The sequence below is a fragment of the Erinaceus europaeus genome, chromosome 8 (genome assembly GCF_950295315.1).
Source record: "Erinaceus europaeus chromosome 8, mEriEur2.1, whole genome shotgun sequence".
NCBI classification, from domain to species: domain Eukaryota; kingdom Metazoa; phylum Chordata; class Mammalia; order Eulipotyphla; family Erinaceidae; genus Erinaceus; species Erinaceus europaeus.
In genome coordinates this window covers 6313647-6333895 of record NC_080169.1, presented here as the reverse complement: position 1 = coordinate 6333895, position 20249 = coordinate 6313647, and the positions used below count along the sequence as shown (strand labels likewise).

The window sequence follows — 20249 nt, the reverse complement described above, 5'->3', positions numbered from 1 at the left end:
TAAGTCTATTTGAAATTTAGATATTGATGTTAGTTATTTTATGTCTTACAAGTTTCACATTGAATAAATATAGGTATTTCATACTTAAATATTCAAAATATGATGTTTCTAATAATCATTGATTTTACATCTTGATCATTTTCTGTATGTACTTAAGTTATTTTGCACCATTATAGCTACTACAAAAATCACATCATGCTCTGGCTAGAGGTTCAGAACCTCTGTATTGAGAATTTCTTATCGCGACCTCCTCTGGAGTCTCTTGAATATGGCTTTTGTGGCATCTGACATTTTATAAAATAATCTTCAGATAATTTTACTGAAAGGTCTGTTTTCAATCGTGGAAGTAATTGTTAAAAGGATGATAAGCCTCACTCATGGACTGAAGCTGAGAAACAAGAACAGAAAGTGGGAGACGCAAAGTAGAATTTGGACTGGATTTGGTGGATTTGGTGTATGGGGGGTGGGAGGTTGGTTTCAGATCCTGGTGCAGGATGGTGGAGGAGGACCTTGGCTGGGGTTGAGAGTGTTTTGTAGAAAATATTTTACACATGTACCATCAACACAATTTACTGTGAGCCACTAATTCCCTCAGTAAAAGTATCAAAAAAAAATTAGCTGACAATCCCCCCAAAATGGTAGAAATTATAAGTAGAGAAAAAGACACCAGATCCAATTGGTTAACTACTTATTTTTCTAAGTGATGGGGAAATCATCTGCAAAAGTAAGACTTCGTTTCTTTCCAGATGCCTGTGTGAGATGTAGTCAGTGAATCAAAAGGAAAGACCTTTCTGATCTTATAACGGCAGGGCTGCTCCATCAGCAGTTTGGGACCATACTTCTGAAAAAAGGAAATGCTTTAGTAACTGAAATGGAAATATGCCAACACAATATATTTGAGAACTATGAACACATTCTCTGTTTAATCATGACAACACTGGCTTGTAATACTGCATGATTTCAGGTTGGCATCTTTCTGCTTCAGTATCTGCTTATAGTACCTGCGGACACTCCTAAAATCTGCCTTCTGACCACCACTACGTCATCGACATCTTTTCCGTTTAACCATACTCCTAATGTTCACTGTAAAAATACAAGTCACTTTTATTATTTGGAAACACTATTCTTTTCAAGGGCAATGATAAATAAGATTGAATTAATATTCTTTTTTTTAATGGAATGAAAAAAAAGAAGTCTTTAGAATTCTATCTCTTATGAAATCTCTTTTCAAGCAGAGCCAGTATCTTTCTGTATTGTTTTTATTTCATCTGGGTCGAAAGGAAAGAAGATAAAGACAGTGTGGGCCATAGGGAGGGAGAGATGCCACAACATCTAATCTGTCTCCAGTACTAGGCACCTCTATGGCTTCAAACAGGGCTTCACACATGCAGGAGGTCTCTCCAGTGAGCGATCTACGTTGCTCATAGTGAATGTCTTTCTTTCTTTTCTTTTTTTTTTTGCTTCCAGGTTTATTGAGGGACTTGGTGGTTCTTACATTACAAATCCACTGCTCTTGGTGCCCCCCCTTTTTTTTTTGACCATGTTATTGGATAGAACAGAGAAATTAAGAGGGGAGGGTGTGGTAGAGGGAGAGAAAGAGACATCTGTAGACTTGCTTCACAACCCACCCTGTCCAACGCTTGACATCTCGTCATCCAATCTGGTCCCCTACGCCTACACTGAACTTCTCTGTTCCAGACTCTTGGAAACAGAGTTGGCAGTCAGCTGAGGTCAAGAACAAACACCTCATCACAGACCCCTGCGAGCGTCCACCCGGCTTTGACCTAGCACGTTATGATCGGGCCCTCCTCAATCGCTATCGAACAGGCCATGGCCGGTGCGCCGCTATGTTCCATTGCTGGGGAGCCAGAGACGACCCGAACTGCCCCTGCGGCTCCAGACAGACTATGACCCACATAGTCAACGACTGCCACCTCTCCAGATTCAAAGGAGGTCTCGAAACATTACATCAGGCTCAACCTGACGCTGTTGACGGGCTACGGAAGAAGGGCAAACGCTAGAAGAAGATGAACAGTTCATAACGTGATCTCTCTGTAGGTGAAGAGCCTGGGGGCTCAAACCCAGATCTTTGCGTGGGTCCTTGAGCTTCATACTATGGGTGTGACACTGCTTGCCCCCCCATAATGAATTTCCTATTTAATCAGAGGAGAAAATACTAAGCAGAACAAGACTGGAGTTAGTGTATTGCACCAAAGTTAAAGACTCTGGAGTGGGTGGTTGGGGTGGAGTGAGTCCTGGGACATGATGGCAGAGGACCTAGTGAGGGTTGTATTGTTGTGTGGAAAACCAAGAAATGTTATGCATAAAAATTTTATGCAATTGTAAAACATTAATTATGTATAAAATGTTATGCAACTGTAAAACATTAATTCCCCAAATAAAGGGAAAAAATTCCTATCTAAACTAAACTTCAAAACAAAGGCCAGTTCTCTGATAAATTGAAAGCAGTTTGGAGGACCAGGTAGGGCACCCGTGTAGGCTTTGCCATGTGTAGGACCCAGACTCGAGGTCTTGCACCACGTGGGATGTGCTGTGCACTGGAGGAAGCTCCACTCCACTGGTGTATCTCGCTCTGTGTCTCTTTATCTGAAGGACGAAGCAGACTGAGAGCAGTGAAACAGCTTTTTGTGAAGCTACAGGGCCCTCTCCTCACTCCACCCTCCATTCCCCCAGCCAAAGAAAAGAAAAGAAACTTCTTGGGACCTGTGCTATAATGTTATACCACTCGTATTGGATTAAAGGAAATGAAGTTAATGGAAGTAGTGTTGTTCTAATAAAAGGTGATTTTATTAATATGCAGTGACCCAGAAAGGACATAACCTTGGGCATCCGGATGTCCATTCCAGAACTCCCTTTCCTGGCCTCGAGCTTAAAGACTTTTTATAAAACTACTGGTGTAATATGATAATAACACAGGCTAGGTAGGTAGTTCAGCCAGTCAGAATACAGAGCTTGGAAGCCTGAGGACCCAGGTTCAATTCCTGCCCCCACTTTATGAACTGAATTGAGCAGTGTTTTCACTCTGATAAAATAAGATACTGTAGTAATAGTATGATAAAATAATATAAATTAGGATAATGTAATCATAGTATGATATAATAAATATGTATTCATATATGTGATAGAGTGTTATCACACTAACAATAACACAGACTATAAATACACGGCAAATGTTTTTTAATATTAGCATGTAAAGTGGGATTGTAATTGTAAATAATAGTAGATTCTTTACAAACTGACTCTGGACTATCATCTGTTGACAAAACAAAAATAATTATCTATCTCACGTCATATAAATTTACGTCCAAGTAAATTTAAATTCAAATTTAAAGGCATGTGAACTTGTAAGCTAGAGGTCCACACTAGGTAATAAGGTTAGAATCGAAAGTAGGTTGGAGATACCTTTATTTAAGGAAAAATTTGGAAGATTGTAATTTTTATATTTTTTTAAAAGATTAAAAGATGACATTTTAAAAAGATTAAATTGTTAAAAATTACTGAAGATTCTAGGGAGGAAAATGACTTGGCCAGTGTGACGTTTATGGTAAAAGTGAGTGAGCAGGGAGTTAGCTGATCAAGGGAGTCACTGAAGGAAATGGCCTGCTGGAAAGATGGTCTGCACAGCCCGCTGACAGACATCCACGGACCGACCACCTTGCCACTGGAACAAGAACAGGTGGGAAAACCAGTGCAGTAACATTAACGGGTTGCTTAGAGAGTTGACAGGATTCACATATCATAGCACCAGATTATCGCTGAAGAGGGTGAAAGTTACTAAAAAAAGATATTTTAAAAGTTACAAAGCTATGGAATACATATTTTTAAAATGTGACTGCCATATTATAACATAGGCCTTGTTTTTTGTTTTTTTTTTTTTAAACCAGCGCACTGTTCAGCCCTGGCTTATGGCGGTGCAGGGGACTGAACCTGGTACTTTGGAGTCTCAGGCATGAGAATGTGTTTGTATAACCATTATGCTGTCTACTGCTGCCCATAAACCTTATTTTAGGTACTTTTTTTGTCACATTGGTTTATCTCCTAAACATTTTAGAATGATGTATCTGTTTATGGAATATGAAAGAGGGAATTTCACATGGGACAGAGAGAATGAGAGAGTGGGAGAGAGAGGAGAGAGAGAGAGGAGAGAGAGAGAGAGGAGAGAGAGAGAGAGAGGAGGGAGAGAGAGAGAGGAGAGAGAGAGAGAGAGAGAGAGAGAGAGAGAGAGAGAGGGAGATGCCAGAGTACCTATTTGCTAATGCCACACCAGAGAGAGAACTGGGAGCCTCCAGTGTGTAAACTTGATGGTCTACCAGTTGAATTGTTTCTCTTATCACACATCTTGTAAAAATATTGATATTGAATTCAATCTAGCACATGAGTAAGTTTCAGAAACTTGTTAGAAATGACCAGGGCTGTCTTAAAACAAAATGAGCTCCCTGTCTGGCATATGGAATGATAAAATCACATATTAACTGTGAACAACTAACATTTGCACTCTGAAATGATGTTGAATTTACATTGCTCAGATGAAATCAGCTAGTTATTACATATAAAGTGATTGTACTTTTTTTTTCTTTCTTTTTCCTTCCGTTCTTTTGTCTTCAGGGTTATCTCTGGGACTCTGTGCCTGCAACTTTACATTCACAGCTCTTGGTGACCTTTTCTTACATTTCACTGGATAGGATAGAGAGCAATTGAGAGGGAAGGGGACATAGAGAGGGAAAAAGAAAGACATGTACAGATCTGCTTCACAGCTTGTGAAGCGACCCCCCCTACAGGTGGGGAGCCGGGGTCTTCAACCTGGATCCTTGGGGGGGGTCCTTGTGTTTAGAACTATGTGCACTTAACCACGGACGCCACCACCTGGCCCATCCAAGTACTTGTTTATAAAGGTTCAGGAACTGCTGGCAAGTCGCTTAAAAGTAGAAGACATGTCCTGCACGCCTGGAACCTCCTGTTTGTTATCAGCACCACACAAAGCAGTGCTGAGCTCTCGTCTCTCTGCCTCTCATTCGCATCTTTCTTACATCCTTTATAATCTGGGGGATTTACATGCCACTACGTACACTTCAGATACTTCGACAGAACCTTTACTTAAGAAAAGCATCTTATATTTTGTTGGTTTTTTTAAAATTATTTTTAATTAAAATTTAATGAAAGAATTTTCATCCTCTTGACTGACTAGAGACAGGAATCAAAAGAGAAGGAGGAGAGAGGAAGAGAGACATCTGCAGCACTGCTTCACCACTCACAAAGCTTTCCCCTTCAAGGTGGGGTCCCGGGGACTCGAACTTGGGTCCTTGTGCACTGTAACGTGCTCTCAACCAGGCGCATCACCACCTGGCTGCCACCTGGCTTTATCTCCTAAAAGTAAAATCAGGCATATAAGCATATTCTAGCAATCAAACACTTAAATGTTAGCCTCCGCTGGATTACTCATCTGTTTATTTCCCTTTAAATTTTGTTTATTTATTTTATTGTTTAATGACAGAGAAACACAGAGAGTGAGAAAGAGAGAGAGAGAGATGGAGAGAAAGAGAGTGAGAGCACTGCTCAGCTCTGGCTTATGGCGGTGCTGAGGGTTGAGCCTAAGATGGTGAAGCCTCAGGCATGAGAGTCTTTTGCATAATACTTATGCTATCTCTTCAGCCCTCATCTATTTTATTCAATAAAGATTTTTTTTTTGTAAGTGTAAGTTTGCTTTCTCTCTTAATATTAGGAACCAAGGACAGTTTTACTGTCGTTTCAGGATAAATTTTTTAAAATTATAAACACAAGACATGATTCTATTTGTGTAACTAAGGCGGGGGTGGTAAGGCAGGGTGCCCGCTGCACAGCCGCAGTGACCGCCCATGTCGGGAAGGATGTGGGCGAGCTCACCCTGAACCTGGTTTTTGTGGAGCGCCTCTGGGCAACTCCAGCACCGTGGGTTTCACCCAGCAGGCACAGTAGTACATGGCCTCATCTTCTTGCTCCAGAAAATTGACTTTCAAGGTTGAGGTGGAAGTGCGAGAATTTTTAGTTGCTTCAAATTTGTTCTTCCCACCCACTGTATGCTTAGCAGGGCTTGATATCGACTGGATATACATGAGATGTTCTATGCTCTGACCCGGCTTCTGCCGGTACCAGTGGATGTATGCTCCGTTAAAATTTCCATTGAACATCTTACAAGATATGGAAGCGCTTTTCTGTCTTTCCTTGGAAATGGATATTTCTGATTGTTCCAACCTAAACTGCCCAAGGCCAGCTGCAAGGAGAGAGAACAAATCTCTATAAGTGAATCACATGTAAAGAGGGTATGGTGGGGTTGGGCAGTGGTGCACCAGGTTAAGCGCACTTAGTAAGAAGCCAGGGATCTGCACGAGGATCTGGGTTCAAGCCCCCCAACCCTCCCCACCTGCAGGGGGAAGCTTCACAAGCGGTGAAGCATGCCCGCAGGTGTCTATCTTTCTTTCTCCCTCTCTATCTTTCCTCCTCTCACAATTTCTCTCTGTCGTATCCAATAAGATGGAAACTACGGCCGCCAAGAGCAGTGCATTAGAAATGCTGGCACTGAGCCCCAGTGATAACCCTGGAAGCAAAAATAGAAAGAGGAGACCATAAGACATTTCCTTCACGCTATCCTGTTAGAGGCGATGATGTTTGTGGAGACTCACCAGCCCAGAGGAAAGAGAAGATGACTGCTTCTAGGAGAGGCATCCTTAACCGTCGGATGAACTCCAGGAGAGAAGGTAAGAGCGTGAGGAATGACCCTTTTCATAGACAGGCCTGAGGGCCAGTGGCAAGTGGGTGGGTGGTAGTGATCAAGGTGTCAGTAGCAGTGGTGGTTGAGACCATTTCCTGGGCTTCTTCACAGTGTGTGTTCTGTGGCTTCCCGAACCTCACCAGTCTGCGCAGAGTAGATATAAAAATTCAAGATTTCCCAGGAAAATTCTCTATATGAATGTGTTCTTTTTGAGATGAGTTAGAAATTATTCCACATTACAGAAACTTTGCTCCAGAAATATGAAGACTTACCTGCTATTGTTTCCTATCTCTGTGTAATTTGCTAGTGATTCGGGATTTGGCTATGAAACCTTTATATTACTATAACACAGATAATTAAAAAAAAACATAAAATCAAATATCTATCTCATCAACAATTTTAGTATGCCTTATAAAACACCGGACAACTTTTTAAAAAAATAATTATTTATTCATTTATTCCCTTTTGTTGCCCTTGTTGTTTCTTTTTATTGTTGTAGTTACTATTGTTGTCGTTGTTGTTGGATAGGACAGAGAGAAATGGAGAGAGGAGGGGAAGACAGAGAGGGGGAGAGAAAGATAGACACCTGCAGACCTGCTTCACCGCCTGTGAAGTGACTCCCCTGCAGGTGGGGAGCCGGGGGCTGGAACCGGGATCCTTCCACCGGTCCTTGCACTTTGTGCCACCTGGGCTTAACCTGCTGCGCTACCACCCGACTCCCAACTGGACAACTTTTTATGTATTGATTTATTTTGCCACCAGTATTTTGCTGAGACTTTGTGTCTACGCTATCCCAATACTCCCAGAGGAAACTTTTTTCCGGAGAATAGAGACAGAGAGAAGAGATGAACAGAGATAAGGAGTGACACCACAACGCTGCTTCACTCTCGAAGCTTCCTGTATACTTGGTGACCCCATGTGGTGACCACGGCCTTGATCCTGGGTTCTAACATATATTGGGTGGACTATTTTAACCCCTGAGCTGTTTTTTAATGATTGAAATGCTGCCGTTTAGAGTATGTCTTTAAGAAATCCAAGTTCGGGGGCTGGGTGGTGGCACACCTGGACATGCGCACATATTACTGAGCACAAGGACTTGAGTTCGAGCTCCTACTCTCCACTTGTGTGGGGGGGGGGACACTTCACGAGCGGTGAAGCAGGTCTGTAGGTGTCTATCTTTCTCTTCCTCTCTTTCTCACTTCTTTTTTCATTCACTCTCTGCCCTATCCAGTTTTTTAGAAAAATATTAGTAAGAAAAAATACCCATGGAGAGCAGTGGATTGTAGTGCTGACATTAAACCCTAGTAACAGCCCCAGTAGGAAAGCTCTCAGGGGAGGGGATCAAAAAATAAAAATAAAAACAAATCATGCTGCTATGAACATAGCTATACACAAATCTTTTTGGATGGGTGTGTTGGGTTCCTTAGGATAGATCCCCAGGAGAGAAATTGCATCCCACAATGACCCTGGGTCCATACTCCCAGAGGGATAGAGAATAGGAAAGCTATCGGGGGAGGGGATGGGATACGGAGTTCTGGTGGCGGGAATTGTGTGGAGTTGTACCCCTCTTATCCTATGGTTTTTGTCAGTGTTTCCTTTTTATATATAATTTTTTTAAAAAAAAATTAAAAACCAAGAGAGAGAGATAAAAATTCATTTGTACTCTGGGTGCCATGAAGAAGGCTTTCACTGCTCTTGTGGAGGAGATAATGAGGCACAGCACAAGGGACTCAACTTCTGACCATCTCGCATGCCACCGTCTCATCAACATTATGCCACTTGCAAGACTATTTTTGAAGCCGTGCTCTGTTTAATGTTTAATACTAAGCTTTCACAGTGATACAACATCTTAATATTCCGTGCATTTGTGCTATTTGTAAGATCTACAAAATAATTTCTTGTATTATTATTTCTCTAAGTTGTCCCAGTAGTTTTATTTTATTTTATTTATAGTCTCTATTTGGCAAATATGGATAGTGATTAAAAAGTTACAAATCCCCACTCAAAGGTATGGTGCAATTAATATGAGAACTTAAGTAACAATCATTTATTAGAACACATAGGTAGGTAGAATGGGGTAGAAAATGACTTAGTGTACCTGTTGTCACTGAATTTTTGTCTACATATTTAAGAAGAGAAGTAGGATTGTGTTCTGTAATACATAGAAGCACATTTTTTATTAGTTATTTGTTGATGGATTATCATGGAAGAAAGACAGGAGAGAGAACCAGACTATCACTCCGACATATACACCACTGGGGATCGTACCTCACACCTCAAGGTCCAACATTTTATCCACTACACCACCTCCTGATACACTAGATACACATTTTTCTTTAAAGATTGTTTTTATTTATTAATGAGAAAGAAGGAGAGAGAGAAAGAACCAGACATCAGTTTGGTACATGTGCTGCTGGGGACTGAATTCAGGACCTCATGCTTGAGAGTCCGATTCCCTATCCACTGCACCACCTCCCAGACCACTAGATACACATTTTAAGTGAGGATTAAATATTTGAGTTGATAATCTTTTCTGATTAGCTTTATATTGTGACCAATGCTTCAGGTCATTAAAAACCTATGTGGGTATCATTTTAATAGTAAATAACTTGACTATTATTTCATAATAATAATAGTCAAGCATAATTACACTCTTATATCACACAATCCATTCTGATATTAACTGAAATATTGTTCTTCATTTTCCACATATGTACCTTGCCTATATATATCTTTCAGCATTTTATTATAGTATATTTTATTACATTCTATTACATTATATATCTGGCCTGCACAAAACTCTCAGATGGTCTCAAACCTGAGTCTTCAATGATGGTATCAATCTCACTACTACAATTATTAAAAATCATGGAAAACTATTTTGTCATTCTTTTTACAATAAAACAACAGTATCTCATTTAAGAAAGTATGGAAAGTTAACCTAAATGGGGCCAGGCAATGGCGCACCTGGTTAAGCACTTACGTTACACTGCACAAGGACGAAGGTTCAAGCCCCTGGTCCCTGCCTACAGGCAGAAAGCTTCACGAGTTCTGTCTCTCTCCCTCTCTGTCTTTCTTCTCCCCTCTCAATTTCTCTCTGTTTCTTTCTAGCTAGTAAATAAATAAATAAATAAAATGCTGAAAAAATAAAAAAAGAAAGTTAACCTAAATACATAGAAGATATAGTTACATATTTCCTCAGAAATAACCACTCATTAAATTTTGGAGTGTTCCCTTACACTTTATTTTTAGCCATGATTTAATTATATTGTATATAATATAATATAAGTGGTTATTGTATACTCACGATTTTTTAAATAATTATTTATGAGGTAGTAATGGGAGAAATAGGATTTAAGTATTTTATTTTTGGGGAGGTAAATTTATAATACTGGATTGCACATGTTCCATAAAGACACAATTTTGTTAACATAATTAAGTGCCAAATCATACATTTTGTTAGTGACTAATACACAATGGTTAACTTTGTTTTCTCCATAGAGACAGGAACAATGCAAGACATCTTCTAACTTCTCCAAGTCATTTTACTGAATAAATAATGATTTATATAACAGTTGCCGCCATGTGAACACAATTTATTATTTCCTCATGATGGGTGTGTGACACTAACAACTGAAGCCTGCCTCCTCACGCACTGAGTTCCCAGCGTTCTCTCAACCACAGCCTGTCTCCCTGCTTTGTAGTCTTGGAAAGCCCACAGTTAGCTGAAGTTTCATTCTGTATTTGGGGACAAGAGACTCGAACTTAGATTCTTGCGCACACATGGCAGCGTGTATGCTCAACAAGTGTGTACATACCTCCTGGCCTCCCTGATCTCTAAATATAAATATAAAAGTAACCTGAAGCTTGTTTAAAAACCACAGGCTTCTTATCCTTGCCCAATCCATTTAGCTGTCTACACTTTACTTTCTTTATCAATTAAATGAACCAATATTTGTTCCTAAAACTTTTTGGTATGATATCACAGACTTCAAAAAGGACAGACTTCAAAAAGGACAGACTTCAAAAAGGACAGACTTCCTAGCATTGAAAGATCATTACCTTAAGTTTTTATTTATTTATTTATTTAAGAAAGGAGACATTAACAAAACCATAGGATAGGAGGGGTACAACTCCACACAATTCCCACCACCTGGTCTCCATATCCCATCCCCTCCCCTGAGAGCTTTCCCATTCTCTATCCCTCTGGGAGTATGGACCCAGGGTCCTTGTGGGGTGCAGAAGGTGGGAGGTCTGGCTTCTGTAATTGCTTCCCCGCTGAACATGGGCGTTGACTGGTCAATCCATGCTCCCAGCCTGCCTCTCTCTTTCCCTTGTAGGGTGGGTTTTCAAATCTCCTTTGGCTTTAGTTGTAAATAAACATGCTAAAACATAAAACAAAGTGATGGCTTCTCTTAGTCCAAACTTCTCTGTCTCACTTTGTTGTATTTTATTTTATTATCATTATTGTTATTATTTTTACCAGAGCAATGCTCAGCTCTGGCTTATGTTGTTGTGGGAACTGAATTTGGGACTTTGGAGCCTCAGACATGAGAGTCTCTTTGCATAACCATTATGCTATTTATCCCTATTCTTATTTTATTCAGAGGAGCAGGGGAAAAAGGGAGAGAGACAGAGAGACACCTGCAGCCCTGTGTCACCACTTGCAAAGATTTCTCCTCCTGCATGTGGGGACCAGGGACTTGAACCTGGGTCCTTGCACACTGTAATGTGTGCACTTAACCAGCTTTGCCACCACCTGACCCCGAAATAAAAAGAGCATTAACTTCCTTTTTTTCTTTTCTCTTTTATTTTCTCCTCTTCTCCCCCCACCTTCTCTCTCTCTCTCTTTTAACCAGAGCAATGCTCAGCTCTGGCTTATGATCGCTGTCTCACTCTCTCACTGTTTTCTCTTGTCATCTGCCAGAGACTTTGTCACTCTGAGTCAAGTTTTTCAGATAAACAGAGCAAAATACAAGCAGAAAGACAGAGGCAGTGAGGGAAAGACCACCCCAGAACTGATGCTTCTCCCACTGAGACGAGGGCTAAATTCAAACCTGAGTCACACACATGGCCTAGATGCCCCTCCAGCTAAGTATTGCTAATGCCTTACTCTTGCTCTGTTACCGTAAATTCCTGGATAGTGAATAAGACTTTATTTCATTGAGAAAAAAAAAATGGTGGGAAAAAAAAAAGAAAAAGAAGAAAAAAGTTTGCAAGCACAGTTCCTGGGAAGAGAACTAAGCTAATATGCAAGCCTAGCCTAAGCCGGCTTCCTGAAAACCTCCAGAAGTATCAGACAAAAGGAGGCCAGAAACCTAACTGGGGCCCAGCTGTGGTTGCTACTGTTGGCAAGGATGTGGATAGGCAAAGACCCAAAGAGGAGATGTTGCCTCAATGGCCACAATAAAATGAGTGCTGTGAGTCCCAGCCAGCACAGTATTAAGCACCTGTGTCTCCTTTCTCTATAAAATTGATGGTGAGGACTGAAGTGGAAGTTTCAGAATCCTTTCTTGCCTCAATTTTGTAGCCTGACCCACCAGCGTGTTTCCTAGTTGGGTATTCTGTTGACTTCACGAAAAGCAAATGCTCCAAAGCTTGATTTGGTTCCTGCAGGTACCAGTAAATGACATCACTTTCAAAATCCATGCTCCCTACTTTGCAATGGATTTCAATTATTTTGTTTACTTCTGCAGAAATGGATGCCTCTGGCTGTTCCACCTTGGATAACCCAAGTCCACCCTTAAGCAGAAGAGAATAACAAATGAGTTTAGAAGGAACATTAAGGAATATCTTTGCTTCTTCTTCTAGACTGAAATGATCAGTGAAAAACTCACAAGCCCAGAGCAAGAAGAAAGAGAATGCTACCAGCAGTGTCATCCTGTCTGTCAGGCTGTGTCTTCAAGGAGAAAGCAGGACAGTGAGGACATGGTGACCAGCTGGTCTGAATTTGGGAGGGTGAAGGAAATGGTGGGTGGAGCTTGAAAAACTAATCAAGTTGTACATACAGAGTTTAGTGACAGTTTCCTGTCTTGTTATTGAAGGAATGGAAGCACATCCTGTGCTATTAGAGAAAGGATCTTGGTGGTTTTGTAGAGAGAGAAGTTAAGTAAAAAAAATGCCTTCTTATGCCTTACCTGTTTTACTTACATGGATTGGGTAAACCTATGTGTGTGTGTGTTTATTATATATATCAATACTTCTATTATATATTTATATAAATAGGAGCAGACAGAGTCTACTTATTCATCCACCTGCTTTATTTCCTCCATTTTCTATTTCTGTCTATCCTTATTGTATGATTCAGACTCTCATACTATATCAATGGCCTTATCCCCATGTTCCCTTTGGAAACACCCAAGAGAAACAGCCCAAAGAGAATGGAAATTGAAAGTAGAGTTGAGTTTGAGGTGCCCTGCCTGGTACACAGTCCTGGGAAGAATGAGGTGACACTATTTTGGGGTAGTCTTCAATGAAAAGCACATCTTGTTCCTAAGCATTAAGTGTTTTGGTTTCTTTAAAGGCACAAGAGTGGATGCTGAGAAGTAAAAAGACTGCTTTTTGCCTTTGTCCAAAAAAAAAAAGAAAAAGAAAAAAAAGCCTTCTTGAATATCTTCTGCTCCAACCCCCCCAAGATCCACTCTGAAGATATTCTCCCCTGCTCAGTGACCCTGGAGCCAACATTTATGTGATTGTAATAATGGATATCAGTGATCTCTATAATTCACCCAGTTTTGGCCAGTGGTGGTTGAAATTGAAAGACAACATGACTGAGCCACCTGACAGAGGTTTGTTTTCTTTCATTGGGCAACAGAATTTTCAGGCTTTATTGAAAAAAACAAACAAACAAAAAACCTCCAGTGAGTTAATCTGCTTACTCTTCTCCACCTTTATGTTTCCACATGAACACCTTTATTTTGATTCTGAGGCTGCTGTAATTTTCAATAAAAATCTATCTTTTTACTCTAGACTAACTCTCTGAATCCAGTCTCAGGGCTGAAAGTAGAGAATAACAAGACAAAACAGTCAACATGAAGTTTGAGGCGGGCAGGCCTCTTAGCAGTTCTTTGAACTGAGAATTATTTTTACAGGATGATGTCTAGGTAACAACACATTTATTATTGTAGTTGTCTAGGTAAGGAGTTGAGTAATATATATTCTACTTCATTTTTGCCTCATAAAGTGCTTTTGTTACCACTTTGACAGTGTTGTCAGAAGAAATGTGACATGGGTACTGCATGGCTTGCACAGGTTTGTCTTGTACTCATATAGGGGGTTTTGTAGAAATTGTTACACCAGATGCCGCTCATTCTAGGCAGACTGGCTTTATCATTCTTTTAGTCCTAAAGGGTTGAAGTTGAAGTCGGTTAGATGACTTGTACTGTATGACATACTGGAAAGATAAAGGATGGAGGAAAGCAGTTGAATGCAAAATACAGCTTTTTAATTTCTTTTCTGACTATAGAAGTAAACATTTGTCAAAAGGAACTGGTAGGAGGTAACACAGGAGTACAGGATGGAGACCAGTCATCAGTGTCAAGGACTGCCAGAGTTACAGCTTGGAACAGTGATGGGATGTTTGAGTAAAATATGCTTTCCCCCTGACCAGCCTGGAAGCAAGACCACGTTGGCCCAGTCAACAAAATCAAAGTCCCCATTAGTGAAGGTGAATATGACGGTCTCCTCTCATTGTGAAGCCTGTCGTCACCACTTTAGCTGATTTCTGTGCAAACAGTTGTGCACGGTCCTCCACATCAGACCAGACCAAGGAGTACTGATGACCACTCTGACATCAGTAATTTGCTTGAACAATTTCCCAGACCTTTCCCTAAAAATAAGCCATTAAGCTGAGTTCATTTCAACATTCACTCTATATCCAGTTCATAGTAGATTTCACTTTAATGCTAAGTCTTTTATAATTTACACATGTTGTCAAACTCACCTCAGGCATTTGGACCATTTTGGACACTCCTACATTTTCAAATGTTTGATATGCTCATGTGGCTAGTGGATGCTGGAGTGAACAAAACAGAGTATCTTCCAACTGCTTCAGAAGCACGAGGGTGAATGATCTTTGTAAAGCTCCCTCTCAACTAGGTGGTTCCCTGTGTAGGCACCAGATTGAGTGTTTTGTGTCTTTAGTCTCATCAGATTATATGCAGTGGACCAAAGGAGGAGAAGAATTATACTTTGGCAAAACTTAGAACCCCTAGGTGGTAGAAGCTGCCAGGACCAGACTGACTGGGAGAACCTGGTACTTTTTTTTTTTTTTTTTGCCTCCAGGGTTATTGCTGGGCTCCGTGCCTGCACGATGAATCCACCGCCCCTGGAGGCCATTTCTTCCCCCTTTTGTTGCCCTTGTTGTTGTAGCCTCCTTGTGGTTATTATTGTTATTGTCAATGTCATTTGTTGTTGGATAGGACAGAGAGAAATGGAGAGAGGAGGGGAAGACAGAGAAGGAGAGAGAAAGGCAGACACCTGCAGACCTGCTTCACCGCCTGTGAAGCGACTTCCCTGCAGGTGGGGAGCCGGGGGCTCCAACCGGGATCCTTGAGCCCCGGTGCTTGCGCTTTGCCTCCTGGTACTTTTTGTACAAAGGCCAATGCAGTGCTTGGAGCTGTGCTCACCCAGGCAGCACAGTAGTACCTGCCCTCATCCTGTTTCCCCAGTCTCAGCACTGACAGGGAACAGCTGGAGCCATCCTTGGCCTTGTTGACGACAGCTTTATCTGCTTTCAGGACTGAATCCCACCGCACATCTGACTTGAGCATGGCCATTACGAGGAGTCTCTCGGGGGCTCTCCCCTCCTGGTGGCGGTACCAGTGGATGTAGCTGACCTTGGTGTGGACCGTGCAGGGCAGGATGGCAGAGCTGCCCCTGCGCCCCAGCACCGCAAGAGGCTGCTCCAGGGTGACCGCTGCCTGGCTGCCTGCAAGGGAGAAAGGAGTGAAGCAGCGGAGGGCAAAAGCCTCAGGTCCACCCTGTGTCTCTGCATTGTATCCAGCAAGGTAGAAGGAACCGTGGCGTCAGGACTTACCGGGCAGCTGGAGGGCCCACAGGAGAGCAAGGAGCCCCAGCATGACTCTGAGTGCAGCCCAGGTGGAGAAAAGTCCAGATGTGATCTCACAGCTATGACTTCTGGGAGGAGCCACGATGGTTGGGTGGGAGAGGCTAGGTCAGGGCTGGAGCAGGTGCTTCCAATGTGTTGCCGGGAGACGTCTGGTGAGAGAAATAGGGTGAGGGAGGGCCCCCAAAGGCAAGACTGAATTTTGACCACAAGGTTAAAGGAGGGATTCCAAATGGTGAGAGTTCTGAGACATGATTAAAGAGTGTTGGTGAAACAGTAACAGTAACAACAGCTGTGATTGACTAGACATGAACTACACTTCAGAACTGTTTTATGTTCATTGCTTAATTCAGTTCTGAAAATAATCTTAGGAGAAAAATGTTACCATCAGTAGTTCACAAATAAAGTAGGGCTGATGTTTTAAATGTTTTTCAAAGCTACACATTTAAGTAAGATTTGATTTCAGATACAGGCCCCAATCTGGCAGTCGACAAATCTCCTGATTCTTTTAGCCTCTTGATATTAACAGAACAAGGAATGTGTTGCTTGCTTCAGAGGAAAAGACCACAGAACATAATTCCTGCCCCAAAGGCATGGCTACCATCTGAATTACAAAGTGGGCATTTGATTCAGGGAGCCTATTTGATTTTAAGCCTATTTGATTTTAAGTGTCCTCCAATAGTGTGAAAGCTATATAATCCTGGCAAGTAATTTCTTTTGATTTTCTGTTCAGAAGGGGAAAAAAAAACCTTGTCAGACATCATAGAAAAGTAGAATGTGTGGGGGCCAGAGGGTGGCGCTCCTGGTTGAGCACACGTTTCAGTGCGCAAGGACCCAGGTTTGAGCCTCCGTCCCCCACCTACAGGGGGAAAACTGCACAAATGGCAAAGCAGGGCTGCAGGTGTCTTTCTGACGTTCCCTCTCTATCACCTCCTTACCTCTTGATTTCTGGCTGTCTCTATCCAATAAATAAAGATAATACAAAATTAAAAAAAAGAAAGTGTGAGCACAGCACATGGGCCAATCCCAGCAGATGCTACGCTGATTCTATCCTGACTTCCCTGGGCAGATGACCTCACCTCTGTGGCCTTGTTTTGGGTGGTATGCAGAGACTGTGTTTCCCATTTTTTTCTTCAACTTTGAAATCACTGAGAGAATGTTGATTTACATGGCTGTTGCTACAAGGGTACACTTCCCCATTTCTGCAAGATAGGTGTCAGTGCACACCATCCTCCAGCAAACCACTGTGCTTTCTCATGATGAGAATTTAGCTCCCCAGGCTCCATGTTGTGCTCCTCCCCTTTCTGAGTCTCTGGATCTAATGGCTATTTCAGAGGCATTATAACTTTGCAATTTTTTGGTTCTATTTTCATACATGTATTCTCTCTTGGAAACTGTTTACCTACCCTCCAAAAGTAAAACCTGACTTCTTAGATCTGCAAGAATTCAAGCTATGTGAACACCACTTTCTGGGGTTGTTAGCCTGGGCCTTAGGGCATTGCACATCAGTTGACTGGAACACTCTGCATCCATCATATCTACTGTGGGTAACACGTCCCTAGCTCATTTTCAGCAGTGACCAGGAGGTGGCTGAACTAAGGGACTTAACATCCTTTTGAGTGCCCCCGTGGACCATGTTTTGTTCCAGTAGCTTGGACTCTTAAGCTAGATTTACACTTAGAAGCTCTGGTGGATAGCTGACAGATCCAATAAGCAGATGTGCACATATGAGTGGGACATTTCTTTACTTCAATGCTCATTTTTGCATCTTTAAACACAGCCCAGTATGGCAACCACATCCCCTTCCTGCTTGACTTTTCAGTGTAAATGTATATGAGGAATTGGAGGGTATAGCCCAGTAGAGGAGTATAAGTCTGCATTGCTTAAAGTCCTTTATTCAGTTCATGGAATTCCTCTCAAAAGCTAATGAATAAATCGAGGAATAAATAAATAAGTAAATATGTAAATGCTACTCATTAGACGACTGTCCTAAGTGTTCACAAATTTTATTAATTGGCAAAGTAATTTGATAAGACACATTTCAGTTTATGTCTTTGTTGTTGTTGTTAATGTTGGAAAGGGCACATTTATAGCTAGGTGTAAAGGGGCACTGGCTTGGCCTGTTTAAGACAGAGCAGTCCTGGCTGTGGACTGAGCTTGCACTCTAGTTCCTAAGTGGAGAGAACTCCTACGTAGAGTCCAAGGACTGACATAATTGTCATGATCACTTTTCTCTACTGATTTTTACTATATCAATAATAGCCTTGTTTGGTGAAGGAAACACTAGCTTTTCCAGAAATAACTAACTGAATGCCAGCTTCAGGTCTTCACGGAGTTCCAAGTTTTTGTTGTATCATTTCTCACACTCCTAAATGGGGAAGGAATGCCCTCCATTTCCTCTGGGCAGTGATTGGATAAAAGAGCCATGACATCATCTCCCCAGACAATAATTAGGATCCACCTGCATATCAGATTTCAGGCTCAGGCAAAACAAACAAACTAACAAACAAAAACCCACTAGTATAGCTACAAGCCCTTTGAAACATAACTAAAATATGCCTACTAGCTATCTACAAAATGGAGGACCCCCCAACACTTCATCTGCACTATTGCACTGTTTGGCTTTGTCTGTTAACTCTTTTTTCAGCCACCAGGTTCCACATGCTAGTAGGATGCGACCAGACTTCCCTGGACAGACAACCCCACCAATGTGTCCTGGAGCCCCACTTCCCCAGAGCCCTGCCCCACTAGGGAAAGAGAGAGGCAGGCTGGGAGTTTGGATCGACCTGTCAACGCCCATGTTCAGCGGGGAAGCAATGACAGAAGCCAGACCTTCCACCTTTGTGTTCCACAATGACCCTGGGTCCATGCTCCCAGAGGGATAGAGACTAGGAAAGCTATCAGGGGAGGGGATGGTATAGGGAGTTCTGGTGGTGGGAATTGTGCAAAGTTGTCCCCCTCTTATCCTGTGGTTTTGTTAATGTTTCCTTTTTATAAATAAAAAAATTTTTTAAATGAGTCAACACAATTACCTTTCCATTTCTCTTCCAAATGTCTCCCCTAAAACTCAATCCAAGATGATCTTCTCTGTTTGAAAAAGCATAGTGAATGGATTCTACCAGCTCCTAGGTCTTAAGGGAGCTCAAAAAGCTATTTCTGCCAGGCGGCTGATCTAAGATCTAGAGGTGAAAAGTCTTATGATGCATTGAGGAGTTAGAACATAGCTGGGGATAAGGGCAGAGGGTATTGATTGGTTCCCCAGGTTTCCCCGCCCCCCCCCCTTCAAAAGACAATGAAGTTGAGGCAGGAAATGAGGCAGGCGAAGGTCTTTCCCTTGGCAGATACAAGCAAACTTTTCACTGCAGTTCTGGGCAAGGCTGAATCACTGTGACTGTCCCACGCAGCACAGAAATACACACCGATATCGTTTCTGTCTAGATTTCGAATTACGAATTTGCAGCTATTCTCTGTAAATTTATAAGCATGGTACTTTCCTGAAATGATTCCCGATTCCACCACAAACTTTGATTTGGAGAAATCATAGTAGAGAAGGCGCTCCGGGGCTTCTCCCTCTTGGTATTTGTACCAGTGCATGTAGGTGATTGTCTGAGCAAGAACACCACAAGTGATTACAACAGATGAGCCGGTCTGCCTGGTGATGGATGCCTTTCTTCCTTCCAAGTTGAAAGTTAACTGGCTGGCTGAAATAGGAGTGATGACAAAAATAATGGGGAAATGTTAGTAATAATCCGTAGAACAGCTTCGTAAGTAAAGATAAAGCTCACGTCATCTATGCAACACACTTACCAGGAGCCAGGAAAACCAGAAGCAGGCTAAGAGTCACCAGCATGCTTTTCTTTTTCTTGGCTTTGTTAGAAAATGGCACAGCTGCTAAGAGCAGCCCAACAACTGTTTGCAACTCAAACATACTCAAACAGGAAGTGACCTCTTGGACAGGAAGCAGTGAGTTAACTTCAGGACAGATGTCCCAGCCCAGGAAGGAGCTGAGGATATGTCTATGAATTCAATACATAGGGGAGGCCCCGGGGGGAGGATTCTGTCTCTGCTCCATCCCATTTTGGGTGTGTCCTTCTGTGACAGACAGCAGGTTCTCTTTAGATAAGAACTCCTGAATAGAGAGACTCATTCAGAGACACATGCATGCAAGGCCACCAGTGGCATGGATGGAATGAGGAGTCGAGAACCATAGTCACTTACTTAGTGGAGAATGAACAGCAATATTAATACTGCCAGATTTTTTCCCCCACAATGTAACAACTTATTATTATTATTAATTATTTTACCCCAAACTACCTTCCATTTTACACACATTAAGTGTGAAGCAATGTGAAGCAATCAACAGATCTGAGCAATACCAAGCTCACTTTACTAAAAGTAAGGGGATCAGGGCAAGCA

The 20249-nt window shown here is 41.8% G+C and overlaps 2 gene segments (V, D, J or C); both read right to left on the bottom strand.

Annotated features, from left to right (window-relative positions):
* Positions 1-334: 334 nt before the first annotated feature.
* Positions 335-6801, bottom strand: LOC132539840 (probable non-functional T cell receptor gamma variable 10). The segment is given in 5 exon segments: positions 335-388; positions 788-841; positions 3520-3682; positions 5902-6268; positions 6678-6801. Coding segments are annotated over 5 exon segments (681 nt in total).
* An 11990-nt stretch (positions 6802-18791) lies between these two features.
* Positions 18792-19801, bottom strand: LOC132539853 (T cell receptor gamma variable 8-like). The segment is given in 2 exon segments: positions 18792-19534; positions 19641-19801. Coding segments are annotated over 2 exon segments (540 nt in total).
* Positions 19802-20249: the final 448 nt, after the last annotated feature.